Source organism: Kryptolebias marmoratus, linkage group LG2, assembly GCF_001649575.2.
Source record: "Kryptolebias marmoratus isolate JLee-2015 linkage group LG2, ASM164957v2, whole genome shotgun sequence".
In the NCBI taxonomy this organism is placed as follows: domain Eukaryota; kingdom Metazoa; phylum Chordata; class Actinopteri; order Cyprinodontiformes; family Rivulidae; genus Kryptolebias; species Kryptolebias marmoratus.
The window spans coordinates 21,452,225-21,466,612 of record NC_051431.1 but is presented as its reverse complement, the minus strand read 5'-3'; the positions used below and the strand labels follow the sequence as shown (position 1 = coordinate 21,466,612).

General features: G+C 42.8%; 1 protein-coding gene across 6 annotated transcripts in view; it reads left to right on the top strand.

The window, feature by feature from the left end:
* The window catches only part of LOC108238185 (galactosylgalactosylxylosylprotein 3-beta-glucuronosyltransferase 1), a 104,707-nt gene that overhangs the window by 85,584 nt on the left and 4,735 nt on the right, over positions 1–14,388 (top strand). For 3 of the 6 annotated variants that reach the window (XM_017420112.3, XM_017420111.3, XM_017420113.3), the window contains 4 exons: positions 2,902–3,044; positions 6,492–6,563; positions 6,669–7,174; positions 13,408–13,704. In XM_017420112.3, coding sequence (XP_017275601.1) covers positions 2,933–3,044; positions 6,492–6,563; positions 6,669–7,174; positions 13,408–13,704 — 987 coding nt within the window. In that variant the 5' untranslated portion in view covers positions 2,902–2,932. Of the gene's footprint in view, positions 1–2,901; positions 3,045–4,084; positions 4,297–6,491; positions 6,564–6,668; positions 7,175–13,407; positions 13,705–14,388 lie in introns of those variants that run through there. The other 3 variants (XM_017420114.3, XM_025006777.2, XM_017420116.3) reach the window with 3 other exon arrangements.

Sequence of the window (14,388 nt, the reverse complement as noted above, 5' to 3'; positions counted from 1 at the left end):
GGGGGGGGGGGGGGGACGTTTGCACCCCTCCTATTCCTCCCTTTGCCCCTGCTAATCCAGGTTGGCGAGGCCAGCACTTTCTCCATCCACCTCTTAAAGCTGTTCCAGGTGGGGTCGAAGGTGTTCCCAGACTAGGTCTTTTTTTTGATTTTACCAACACGACCCAAGATCTGCAGTAACGTGTTCAGCATAAACACAAGATTAAAAGAAAGAAAAAGCACAAAAAGCATCACCTGCAAGAAATGTGCTAGCTTTGACTCATTCCAACCCCAGTATTCCCAGCAGTGTTAAATATATTTATACAGCACATATAAGAACAACTAAAGTGGACCGAAGTGTTTTAGAGCCAAGCCGAACAACAAGACAATCAAATGTGATCAAAGGACACCTGCAAACGTAATAAAAGCACAAAAGATTAAGTCAAATATATTTGGGCCTCATTCTCTATTTAAGGCAGGACAAAAAAAAAAACAAGCAAGCAAGAGTCTTAATCTGAGTTTTGGACAGTGAGAAATGTAGTGAGAGTAGGGAGCAGGCGGGAGAGAGCCTGGGGAAGACAGAGATGCGCTCCAGAGCGACGAGAAATAAAATCCGGTAGAAGCCAGACAGAATCCATATGACTTAACGAGGGGGGGAGACAGGTGGAACGGAGAAGAGGTGTTGAAGGCGGATGAGTCTAAGCGTCCGGGGTCAACCGTCGAGGCAACGGGCAGAGCACAAGAGAGGTGAAGAGGAGAGCAGGCAGGGTGGAGATGTCAGGGAGACGAGTGTCAGGGTTGATCTGAGACAGAAGGAAACCTCCAACGGGGGAACGGGGAAGCCTGTGTCTCACAGGGCCGCGACCTTTGGAGACGAGTTGGTGCCTCAGATTTGCGAGAAAACGGGCAAATCTCACTAAGTTTAGAAAGCTGCATTTTATGCCGCGTGCATTATTTCATTGCCAACATGCCGCCACATCACACATCTCCTTTTGCCCACCTTTAAAATCCTGTGTGACAGAGGAGGGTGGTAGGGATAGGCTGAGACGGAGGCAGATCATCCACCGTGGCGACCCACATGAGAGGGGGCAACCAAAAGAGAGAAAAAGAAGAGGACGTTTCAGAGTTTTACCTCAACAAAATTAAATAATCCCACCATTTTGGGTCAGACAATGTAAAAACCTAACGACCTTCATGTTTTATTCTGCAGTTTGAAACATCTCATAGAAACCACCTGCAACGCTTTTATTATGTGGAGGTTTTAGTGAAATAAGTGGGCCAGTTTAATTAAAAAAATTTAAAAAATTTTAACAACTTTAATACTGAGCAATACAATTAAGGAATCAATCCAAAATGAGGACTCAAAGCCAGTGTTTACACTTCTGAAGCAGCGTGACCCAGAAACTGTGTGAAAAGTGTGCCTTTCATCAGATGTTGTGCTGTAACATCTTTTCGTTCTGCCTGAGCAGAGCAGCAGAACTGTGTGCGTTACCATGGCAACTCGACGGCTGTGCCCAAAGACTGTGTGTCTGTGGTCGTGCCTCAGGTGCTCAGAAACTTTCCTGCCATTTCCTTCTGATTCATTCAAAATCTGTGGTCCTGTTTCGCTTCATGGGTACAAACCTCAGGTTTAATACCACTTAAACAGGTTTGTCTAGATTATACTTTGATATAATCAAACCAGATTGATGATTAACCGGCTATGCTGAACTAAAAGTCGGAGTTTTCTTTGAGCCTGGCTAAATGACCATGGAAACAGAGGCTGAACTGATCACCTGCTCCGGAGCAAACGATGAGTTTGACAATTAAATCAAATTGTCAAACAACGCAGTATTAAAAATCAGCAGCACCACATTTAGGTGTTGCCGTTTTAATTGTCCCATTTAAATACAGAACCATGATTATTTAGGGATTTACTTTCATCTAATCATTGAATCTATTAAACACAGACTGTAGCCTATGGAGTCTAGTTTAAAGTAAGACTGTTCTGTATGACTGGAGCTCCTTGTTTTCTTTATTTTTGAGTTAACGTGTTTTCAGCATGGGAAATATGAGAAATTCGCTTGAAAACGTGGTCTGAGTGAATCTCATATCTTTTTTCCCTCAAGTACTCATGAGACTCTGCCCTTACTGAGTCCTGACACACCGTCTGAAGGCCACTTTCTGAGGTTTCGATACTGTGGAGCCCCAAGAACGACAGCAAGCAAAATGACTGGTCACAACAGAAACGTTACAGCACCAGAGGACCGGACCATTCGGTTCAATACAAGCGCAATTCCAAAAAAGAATGCTGTAAAAAAAAAAAAGTAAATAAAAAGAAAAGGCAGATCTAATTAATCTCATTTTTATTCACAATGAAACACTGTAAACATGTCAAATGTTTAAACTAAGAAATTTTCTGGGGCTAATTGTGGAACTCTGAACTTTATGGCAGCAAAACATGTCCAAAAAAGTAAATGGTATGAATCAGAAACAGCCGGAGGAGCAGCTTACAACAAATTAGGTTGGCAAAAGGTCGCCATCCCATCCACAAATGAAGGTTAACGAAGAAGAAGCCAGATGTGAACACCATTTTGAAACGCTGCTATCTTCTCTGGGCCGAAGCCCAGTTAAAATGGGCTGAGGCAAAAAGGGAAACTGTTCTCTGAAACCACAGATGCCACGTCTTGGGTCCTACAGACGAGAGGGACTGCCCGGTCTTAGCACAAAGCTCAAAACTTCAACTCATCAGACTAAGACCCCAAGGCCTCCTCCTGTAGTTTGGACCTTCCTTTTGTTGTGACATTTTTCCCTCAGTGATTTTTCTGTATCAATACTACGGCAGCCTTCAGTTTTCTCTAATGTTCTCACAGTGATTTGAACTGAATTTTTCTGCTATGACATACCAAATGACAGATTTTATTTCTTTTTTTTTTTCCTCCAGGTAATGCCGAGTCAAACAACCAGTCCCGGAGATGCCGAAGAGAAGAGATATTCTTGCCATCGTGTTGATTGTGTTACCCTGGACTCTGCTCATCACTGTTTGGCACCAAAGCGCTCTCGCTCCACTCCTCGCTATCCGCAAGGGTACGCAGCACACTGCACTCCACGCGGTAATATCGGACCTGAAGTGGGTCCTTGAACCTAACACTGCACTTCAGTTTTAGACAACAGGCGGCTCATGTAGAGGTACTCACGAGTCGTGACCACAGGTTTCATCAGAGCTCAACACCACTTGTTCGGTGACTGTAAACCTCATCGTGGCGGACGACAGGAAAGCTACCATCACACGCCTGCTCTCTCCGCATTACCTCGATTTCGCAGATAGTTGTGCAGCTCGCTTCTCCTTTCCGTTGATAAAAAACTTGCCCACCGCGGTAGCTTTGGAAACAACGTCCTCTCGCACACATTAACCACCCACGAGCCTCGACGCACAAATCCATAAATAACAAACGCGCGTCTCTCTCCGCTCGGCTTCGCAGAGCAGCCCAGCATCCATATCGTCTCCGCACTCCAGCCTGAGTCATTAATGCGCGCTGAGTCTCCCAGCCATCTTCAGAGACCATAAACGGACGGCGTAAAATGTCAAGTATGCAGCAGAGTAAACATCCAAATTAGAGCAAGCCGAGTCAATGAAGCTGCTTGCACTCCTCTCCTGGCGTCACAAGGCCACATACAGGGATTAACAAACACGCCAGGCATATTCGGATGATCTAAGGCAGCTTTGCACAGAAGATAATTCGCACATTGTTTGAAGCCATTTGGGGTTTTCTTTTTGCAGACTTCCTTGAAATGCTCAGACTGGAGTCGTTTGATTAGCTATCTGCTGGATGGCACTGAAACTATCATTAAAAAGATACGTTTCGCCCTAAAATATACCAGTCTTGTGGAAAAGGTGTTAACAGTTCCGAACAGTTGGATTACTTTATCAGCTCAGGAGATTAAATGAAGACACAATGAGCTGTAAAATAATTAAAAGTATGTTGTTTTTTTTTTAATGATTATGCTACCTGCCCAGGGGCTTCATTTTGTGCGCTTCTAAAAGATACGTACTTTGGCAGCGTCCTCGTGCCAGGGTCTCTTGAACATCTGGCTATCAGCACTTGGTGTTAATCTTTGTATTGCAGAGAATTCCTCTTTTCACGAGAGGCGCGGCTGGAGCTCGAGCAGAGCGACGACAAAGGCTGCCATTATCCGTGGCACAATGAGCAGAAATGAATAACCTGGAACATTCTATAATCATCCATCATGACGACAATGTATTCAGGTGAAACCATTCCAGCATTTACCGTCAGAGTCCACCCAAAGGGACGGATTCATCGCTCTTTCCACAAATACGGTGATATCCTTCGAAATGAGCCGTAGCTTCTTCCACATAGTTAGAAAAAAAACAAAGAGAGTTTTATGTTCATATTTGGCTATATTAAAAGTCTTAATTATAATAGGAACACTGCCAGGTTGATGTTTATGCTGGTAATGTCTTCCAGTTCACTTGAAAATTACATTTGAGCAGATTCATGAGCATGTTTTCATTCAACCGGGCTTTTTTTTTTTTTTCGCCAAAGCTTTGCTAATGGAGAGGCAACAAACACTCCGTTGGTGTTTTGCTTTTCTACTTTTTATGCCATTATTTACTGCTACATTAAAGGTTTTATCCAAAAGTAAATAAATAAATAAATAAAACCCAAGCCAGCACATTTAGGACTCCTGACTGAACTAACAACGGTAACAACGGCTGTGTTATTTCAAGACATTTTCGCCGCAAGTTACAACTTTTCAGTAATATTGCGCGCATGTTAAAATGACGCCCTGATAAGGCATGGTTTCAGAAGTTAACCACACATCCGCTGTCAGCTCGACCAGGCTGCCTGTTCTGTTTTTTGTCTGCATCGACCTGGTTGCAGAGACTTCTTTAGTAACTTCTTGGCTTAAACCAAAGTATTCCCAAATCAGTGACTTTGAACTTCTTCCAGTTGTACGGAAAACAAGAATTGCACTGTCCCACTTCTCAAAAGAAAAAAAAAGACAGCATATCTACTAGAAAGGTGCCTACTAAAAATTCTGTCTTGAAACAACCACAAGCTAAGCTAGTTAGCATGCATAATAAACAGTCCCCACTGCAAACCTGCTATAATACGGCTAATTGGCTAGCTACAGTTAGCTTGTCAGGCTGCCAAACTTACTGTACAAATAAGAGAACAACAGAAAAGAACCACTATTATCTCCGTTGAGCACATTCACGTTAGATAATATAAAGTTAGCTGGTGATGTGTCTGTATTTTTGTTTACTTTAGTGTACATTTAATCTTTTAAAAAAACCTTCTGGCTGCGTATGTATTATTTGAGAAGCTAACAGTGGCTGCACTTCTGCAAAAAAAATAAAAAATAAATTGTTCTGGCATTATTATTACTGTGAAACTTTAGTATTTTTGCTCAAAGTTATATTGTCTAAATCTTATCCTGGCCCATGCCTTCTTAAGATGCAGAAATACAGTGTATTCTTAGAAACTATGGATAAATGTTATGACTTTCACATTGTTACAAAGTTTTACAAAGAAAAGAAGGCTCACACATCCACGCACACGACATCTTCCAATCTTATTTGAGTGACTCAGAGTATCGGGCTGCCGAGGTTTTAAATGCATTTCTGCGCGTGCTCCGTGAAAACCCTAATAAAAGTTATTAATGTTTAACAATTAGGATTTATTTTCCAACTCTAGACATTTTTTCTCACCTTATTACGTTAGATTCAGCAATGTCTGTCTCTATTTATAGTTTTAGTGTTTTGCATGCAGTAACTGTTTGAAGTGTGCTATAAAACAGTGATTCTCACCTGGTGGGGTTGCAACTCAAAATTAGGTTTTGAGTCTTTGTCTGGGAAAAAAAAAATTAGAAGAAAAAAATCGATGTGGTGATTGTTGTGTCAGCTTTATAGTTAACGCCTGAATAGGTGGCTGAATAATTTTAATAAGATATTGTTTGTTCTGTATTCAATGGGTGGGTCCTCAGCTAAAACGTCTCAATAATTGGACTGTTTGTTAAAGAAGGCTGAAGTTAGTGAAGTGAAGACTTCTGGTTTTTAATTAAAATGCAGGTTAATTAAGCAAAAACGGGAATATTTTCCACTCTAGCATTGCCACTTGCTGGTTGTTTTGGTTTGTCACTAAACTTGTCGTTTCTGGGCTGGCATACTGTGATATTCTGTTCGACTATCTCAGGTTGAAACCACACCGATTTGTTGTGACTTGTCAATAAGGGGTGATGGTGGGTCCCAAAGCCAGACCAGCTGAGAAGCACTGCTTTGAAAAACAAAAACAAGGGGGCGGGGAGTCTGTGGTGGAATTTGGACGAAAGAAAAGGCATGTCTATTGAGTCCACATGCACTTCATTTTTCCTATCTATAAAAAGAAAAAGAAAAAAAAAACAAATGCCTTGGGAGCAGATGGGCTTATCTTTCCCCTCTCTCGTGTTGCGCTGTCTTCCTGTCCGTCAGCTGTGTTGTCCTCTCACGGTGCCTGCTTTCACTTTTCGCAGCCTGTCACCACCTAGTAAAAGAGATCTTTATCATTCCAGAGAGGTTCGCGGTCCACCACCACCGACTCTCAGGTACACTTTACCCCCATTGGGTTTAAGTCACCTGAGGCAAATTTCCAAAGAGCAGCTCAAGGTTGCACTAATGCCTTACATTCCTTCTCATCCCCGTATCTGCAGATGAAGGCGCAGAGGGCAAGAAGGAGGCAGGCGGTCAGGACTCCAAAGAATACTGTGCCTCTGATAAGGACATTGTGGAAGTGGTGAGGACGGAGTACGTGTACACTCGGCCCCCGCCCTGGTCCGATGTGCTGCCCACCATCCACATCATCACTCCCACGTACAGCCGACCCGTGCAGAAGGCAGAGCTGACGAGGCTGGCAAACACTTTCCTCCATGTCCCCAACCTGCACTGGATCCTGGTGGAGGACTCCCAAAGGAGAACGCCTCTTGTCACGCGCCTCCTCCGAGAGACGGGGCTCAACTACACCCACCTCAACGTGGAGACGCCCAGGAACTACAAGCTGCGAGGTGACACCCGTGACCCCAGAATCCCCAGAGGTACCATGCAGAGGAATCTGGCCCTGCGGTGGCTGAGGGAGACCTTTAACCCCAACAGCAGCCAAGCTGGAATTGTCTACTTTGCTGACGACGACAACACATACAGCCTGGAGCTGTTTGAGGAGGTTAGTGCTGGGAGACAGGGTCATTGCTGCTGCTCTTACAGCCATTTAATGCATGTTTTAACAAATTCTTCCTTTATTCAGAAAAACTGCAGATCCTTATATTGTCGTAAATGCTATTTCCAGTCGGTAATGCTTTATAAGAAGTATCTTTGCCTGCATTAACAGGACAATTTAACACATTGCTAGCCGAAAGTTAGTGTATACTTTTTTCTATCTGATAGACAAAAAAGGCTGTATGTAGGCTGCAGCTGCACAGTGGGGAAGCTACTCTAGTTTTGTAAAGGTTGTTCCAAAGTTAGAATGGGCCCGTGACATTTTTAAGATTGCCTTTGAGAATTTGATTTATTTATTTGCAGATCTGACTTTTGGCATTTTGATAGCACAGTTGTGCATCACCTAGCATCACCTTTTTTCTACTTGGGAACATATTTGGACATCTCGAGTGACTACCAACTAAGATACTGCTTTCAGAGTGGGCTCCCTGATAGAGCTCCCAGCCTACGAGGTCCGAGAAAGTCATGCCTGTGCAGGGGTCCCTGTATGACGCAAACGCGAGCGTACATAGTAGCATCTTTGTGGAATCGTGTCACTGACAAATACAACATGGTGAGGACAAAGGAGAGCGTCTCAGGGACATGTAAAATAGCAGATGATGGAGGCTTTCTAAGCTTTTCCAAATTCGCCGGGATCCGCGTTCCAATAGGTTTTAGAGAGCATAGCAGAGTCATCATTCAGTGTGATGGACGCCTTAATTTAGTGACCGAATAAGGTGTCAGCTGTTGCATGGACCCCAGCTTCAGTGGGTGTATTAAAAGCCCGGTAAAAACAGCTTTACTTTTGACGTGATTCCACTAACAGTAAGCAACTGCAGTGCGTTGGTAATGGATATGTTTTTGTGAGGGTGTGTATGTGTGTGTCACAGCTTCAATAGTCTCAAGGAAAACTGTTTTTAGCTTGTCAAAATGCAGTTGGTAATGGTTGAGTACTTTTCTATCAATTAGTGTGTGCTAGTGTGAGTTCAGAGTGCTGTTTTTTACTAGTATTAGCTACCAGGCTAGGTACTGTAAGATCTCCACCCATCGGAGATCCTACAGTACCTAAGATTTGTGCCTAAAGAATATATTTGGGTTGTTGCATACAGTTGGTAACAAAACTGTAACACCAAACTCAAAAGAGACACCCTGCGGACAAGTGCACCGGAGTGAGCAGTGTTTACACAAGCAGATGATTCTCTGCTGTGTGTAGAGCTGATGAATTTAGGAACGTCGACAAATAAATCTCTGAATCAAAATCAGTATACTAAACTCTGGTAAGTTTTTGCAGGACATCAAAATTTAAAATTACACCACCTTTTAAATAGCTAACAGAAAATTTGATTGGCCCGCCTTTATTTTTTTTTTCTTAAAAAGCACAAAATTTATTTTTTGCAACTATTAACTTGGGTATTAAGTTCATTATTAAGTATTTTTCGACCACATGAACAAATTGAGTGACACATACAGCACTGACAAGCCGCACATTACAGTTTTCAGCGATGTCTTAATCATACGGCGCTTTTGAACAATATATCCTCAGACGTTTTCGCAGCCGTTTCCCAAGCACATTTAGGATCTTGAGCGGGTGAGGAGACGTTTGCGCACGTAATCGGTACAAGTTAGGTCATCCATCCTGACATGAGTCGAATTACCTCAGCGGACACGGTCTAGGTCCTCCGAGCATTAGCCTCAAGTCTTGTTAGCAGTGGAGACGGGGTTCGTGGCAAATGGAGCGCCTGGTATCGACGGGGCCTGTCATTACCTTTCTCTGGGAGTCAGCCAATGTGCTCTGTCTCCCTCAGAGGCCCTCCATCACCTCCAACATGCCTATTTATGGGCCAGAGTAATGACCCCGAGGGGCAGGGAGAGTCAGAGAATCAGACAGAGGCAGAGAAAGAGAAAAATAAAAAGTGACAGCCAGGTAGACAGAGCTGACTGCCACCACTGTCCGGTTCACTGAAACAATAGTAGCTGTCAGTAAAATGTGCTGTGGGTTGGCCACACGAGAAGGTGACGAAACAAATATGAAAACAAACTTAGAAAGGTGCAATACTTATTACCTTGCAAGCTAGCCGTGTCAGTGTGAGTTTCACCGTCTCAAACTGGACCTGCATCAAAGGAAACCAACGTTTTCCTTTAACTCTGACCAAAGATTCCAGGGTCAAAGTCAGCAGCAGCTCCAGTTGGGTAAACACAAGCTTGATTCAAGCAAGAATATGGAGATCACAGTTGTAAATGAGCTCTAAGCTATCTGTGTCTAAAATGAAAAACGATGCACCAATTAGCATGGTACAGACAGGTTTGACTCGGTTTTGAAAACAGTTCTGTGCACTAACCGGCTCCTGATTGGTTGGAGTTTCTTTGTGACAGAAAGTGTATGCAAGTGCTTCATCTAGTTACTCAAATATTTTTTTTTAAAATGTCTCACTTTGGAAATGTTTTCTGCTGAACCCTGCCAGTCGGTTTGTTCATATTGATTTGATTTAAACCACTGCGTTACTTTAAACATTTAGCGTGTTCAAGCAAAAAGTAGAGGTCTCCCCTTTCTTGCATTGTCAAAGAAACCCTCCCACCCCTGTAGAATGTAAAGAGTTTATAGTGTTTAATACTTGTCTGTAATTATTAGAGGTCTACTGGAAGAGAGTTTTTTTGTTCACATAAAAAGGTATTTTTTTCTTATTGATCAGCACCTTATTTGTCTGAAATGCTGTTTTTACTTCTTTAAAGCCTGGGCTGATTGGTCAGATGATCCAAACTGACAGAGGCGTACAAATATATGTATATAAGTACATTAATAAAGAGCCTGGACTCCAAAAAGACGAGCTTCAGGTAGATCAGTGGCCGTGACTATAGAATAAAATAATGTAATGATTTGTGTCTTCCCACATCTTTTTTACGTGCTTAAATCTATTTTCCTTACACAACCTAGTAGGAAGGCACAATATTAGAAAATCTTGTAAGATGCAGTGTTATTGTTTAATAATGCGATGACGATAAATGTTTGATATGTAGCGCAGCCCCACAACTTAGGAACTAAATTGTCAAGCATTTGGAAAAAATATACCATGATAAGCACAAGTTTAAAGAACCTTTTTTATGGTTATCTGAAACCTAACCTGTCCGAAAAATACCAATCCATCAATTTTTTAAAGGTTTTTTAGCCCTGTGTTAGACTAAAAAAAAGCTTTTTCCGTAAATGCTACCTAAACTTACCCACAGCTGCTGCACAGCAGTACAGTACATGACAAGAAAAAGAAGGATCACGCATCACCTGACAGACACTTTTCACATTTTATATCCCAAGCTGCTGCAGGCTGTGGTGCATTAGAGAACACCAGTTGAGATCAGGACATTTCGGTCTTTCAGTCTGCAGCAGAGACAGCTGAACAAAAAGGTTTATAGCATGCACATTCGTTTTAGGTCAGCTCCAAATGAAAACTGATGAGACCTTTATAAAAAAATTCATTTTTCTCAGTTACATGTATGTGGAAAAAAAAAAAAAAAAACTATTCAGGCCTCATAGGAGTTTTCTCTTTGATTTTTCATCCAAAAACAATCTCATTTACTGCTTAATGCCGTGGTACTTTCAAGTCCCTGGTCTCCTTTTCACCTCCTTGATAGGCTTCCTTCCAAAAAATAAATACATCTTCCAATCAATATTAACATTGTTATGTTTTGCTAATCAGGGCTCGGAAAACGTATTCAACTTCAAGAAATGTTTGAGCTTCATTTCCAGGCCAATTCAAAGAATGAAAACGAGGTCCAGTGAATTTTAGAGGCTGAATAAATAGAGAAAACTAGAAGCAGTCAGAGAGCGCAAACCTTCGCCAAGGCCACAGCGTGATTTAAAAAATAGTGCGATCCAGATACTAATCTGGATCAGCACCACAATGCAATCCACTGTTTTTCCACATTTCCAGAAAATTTCATCCAAATCTGTTCCTCAGTTTTTATCTGATCTTTGCAAACAGACACACAAACAAACAACCAAAAACACAACTTCCTTAGTGGAGGAAAACAAAGGGTCACATGTCAGAGCAGAGAGGAGTTTTTAAGAAAGGGGTTACCTGTGACCTTGACCTTTGACCTCATGAAACTTGAAATCAACAGGCATCATCTTTGACCCATGAGGTGTCCCACTGTGCAGACTGACATTCCTACATGACACTGTTGCAGAGTTAGAGCACTAGGCCAGCTGTGATGACCTTTGACCTCATGACCTTGAAATCAATGGTGATCACCCCTGACCTAAGAGGTGTCCAACTGCTCAGTTTCATTTTCCTCCGTTTCATAGGTTGCATAGTTAGAGCAGAAGGTCATCTGTGACCTTGAACTTTGACACCGTCATCTTGAAATCAACAGTGATCACCCTTGACCCATCAGGTGTCCAGCTGTGGAGTTTAACATTCCTGTTACACAGCTGCAGAGTTAGAGCACGGGCTGATCTGTGACCTTGACCTTTGACCTTGAACTTTAACCAGATCATTACCAAACTTTAATCACTTGTTCCTCGTAGTATGTTTGACGTTTCCTGAAAATTTCATGAAAATCCATTCATAACTTTTAAGTAATCTTGTACACAGACAGACAAACAGATGCAAAAAAAATCATTCTTTCCTTGTCGGCAGTAATAAAGACTGAATAACATAAACACATGTACAAAGTTTAGCAATCAATGATAAATGTAGCACTTCTGTGCAACATTTCCCACACATTTTTATCTGTCATAGTTTCATTTTGACATACGTCTGCATGGCAACATCGCCTTCTCCGCACCCTTGAAGACTATTGCACAAAGTCACTTCCCTTCTCGTTTCTGCTCCAACGGGGGGACCTAGTTTCTCCATCCCGACTGTCTGTGCCTCCCCACTCAAACGTCTACCACCATAGGCCTGCGTCTCTGTGGGCCTCTCACGAACTGGAGCAGGAAAACGGAGCTTAGATGCACACATTTGGCGTGCGTTCGCAATCTGGAGCAACACTCAACAAGATGCTGTGCACAAACCCGTCACCAGAGTGGGGCATGGGCAAACTTCTGCTTGGCTGCCTGCAAAAGAGGGATCTGTGTTGTTTCACTCCAGCTGATATATCTCCCCCCCGAACCGGAAGAAGCAGGCTCATTTTCACATTTCCAGCACGGATGGGGAGAGTGACAAGCCTCTTGACAGTGCCTGCATGAGTCTGATTTATTGTTTCCTCCCATGTGAAGTCTTGTACCCTTATATATCTGAGAGGGAAGTAGGCAGGTGACACATTTGCAGCCAGGCTTCCATGTTGGAACAAGAAGGAACTGGCTAACAGAGCGTGTTGCAAAGAGAAAAGACAGAGCGGGACTGGAATGAGCAAACGCACGAACCCAGCGTCTTTTCGGTCTCGCCATTAAAGAGCCAGAGCTCATTAAGGGAGACTCGCTTAGTTGTTTCCCCCGGCGTTTAAATGTGAAAAAAAAGCCCACAGCTGAATCATGATGTCGAAGCTGCGCTGCGGCCCTGGTCAACAGACCCGACCACTCGGCAGAAAACTGTAGATGGGGCTGTTTTCTAAACGCTTACTCGCTCCGCGCACCTTCACTTTGAACAGACCCTCCACTTGAGAGGCGTCGTTATTTCCTTTGCACCGAGCTTGATTAAATGCCTCTGCCGTTCCTAAACCTTCTTCGTGCCTCATTAAAAAGGCACCCTTCATGGCTGCCGCAGCTCTTGTCAGGGTGGTGAAAATTTGCTCGACAACAAACAAAGAGAGGGCGGCATAATTGTTTGATCCTTGAAGATTAAAGGGTAAAGGGAATAAAAAAAAAGGAAAGGGGAGAAAAAAAAAATGGAGAAAAGCGCAGGTCTACCTTAAAGAGCCTTCAGAACCAACCAGCAACCAAAACCCCTTACACTAATGGCCTCACTCCTTCAAACCCTTTAAGCTCTGGCCGTGTTTGCTCCCTTCAACATGGTTGTGCCTCATTATCTCATTGTGGGGGCAGCTGTTGAACAGTGTGTGTCAGCCAGGCGGACGGTCAATATTCACCATCGCTCAGAATGAATCACTGCAGCGGCTCCACGCTCCGCTGCAGTGCTGAGGCTGAATTACCGACTCGCTGTCATGTCCTGCTTTCTCAAACTCGCTAACTTGCTCCTTTTTCCTCCTCTCCAATCCCCCCGCCCCCTTTTTCCCCTCCGTTCCTCATTTTGTCTCTCTTCCGGCTAGATGAGGTCGACTCGGAAGGTTTCAGTGTGGCCCGTGGCCTTCGTGGGCGGCCTGAGGTACGAGTCCCCCAAAGTAAACGCAGCCGGGAAGGTCTACGGCTGGAAGACGGTGTTCGACCCCCACCGGCCCTTCGCCATCGACATGGCCGGCTTCGCCATCAACCTGAGGCTCATCCTCTTCAAGCCGCAGGCGTACTTTAAGCTCCGCGGGGTGAAGGGAGGCTACCAGGAGAGTAGTTTGCTCCGGGAGCTTGTAACGCTCAATGACCTAGAGCCAAAAGCAGCCAACTGCACCAAGGTAATTTCCTTATATAAAAAAAAAAGGAATTCATGAATGTTAAGCAGTTCTCTAAAATGTGAGCGTAATCCCTGGAAAAAAAAAAAAAAAATATATATATATATATATATATATATATATATATTAAAAACAGCCAATATTGACAAGGAAGTTGGGAACCTCTTTCATGATACATTTTATTTCATACACTCTTTTCCTTAGAAGCAAAGCGTTTTGAAACGGGCTAGCTTAAAAACCGACCAATAAGTTTTATCATGTTATATAAGAGCAAATTTCTGAGATTTAATGCCACAAACCTCATGATGTGGTAACAATGCAGTAAACATGTTAAACCCAATAACAAGAAAAGGAAAGTTTGATCTCCCATAGACCAAAAAAAAAAAACAGCGTCTAATAGGACAGAGGATCATAATAAAAAAAATAGTCTTACTGTATTTATCTTCACAAGCTAATCAAATCTAAAAATATTGATATTTAGAGTTTTTTCTCCTAAGTCTAATGGCTGCAGTCTCCATCTTCATATTTATTGATCAACTTTAATCCATACTTTTATGTCTGTGAGCAGCTTTTTCTTTTATTGCGTTGGAAAAAAAATTGAAACGGCAACGCTTGATGTAACTAACATTTTGCAAAAATCAATTTGGCAAAAAGTCTTTTTAGAACGTTTTAGGGGGGGGGGGGGGG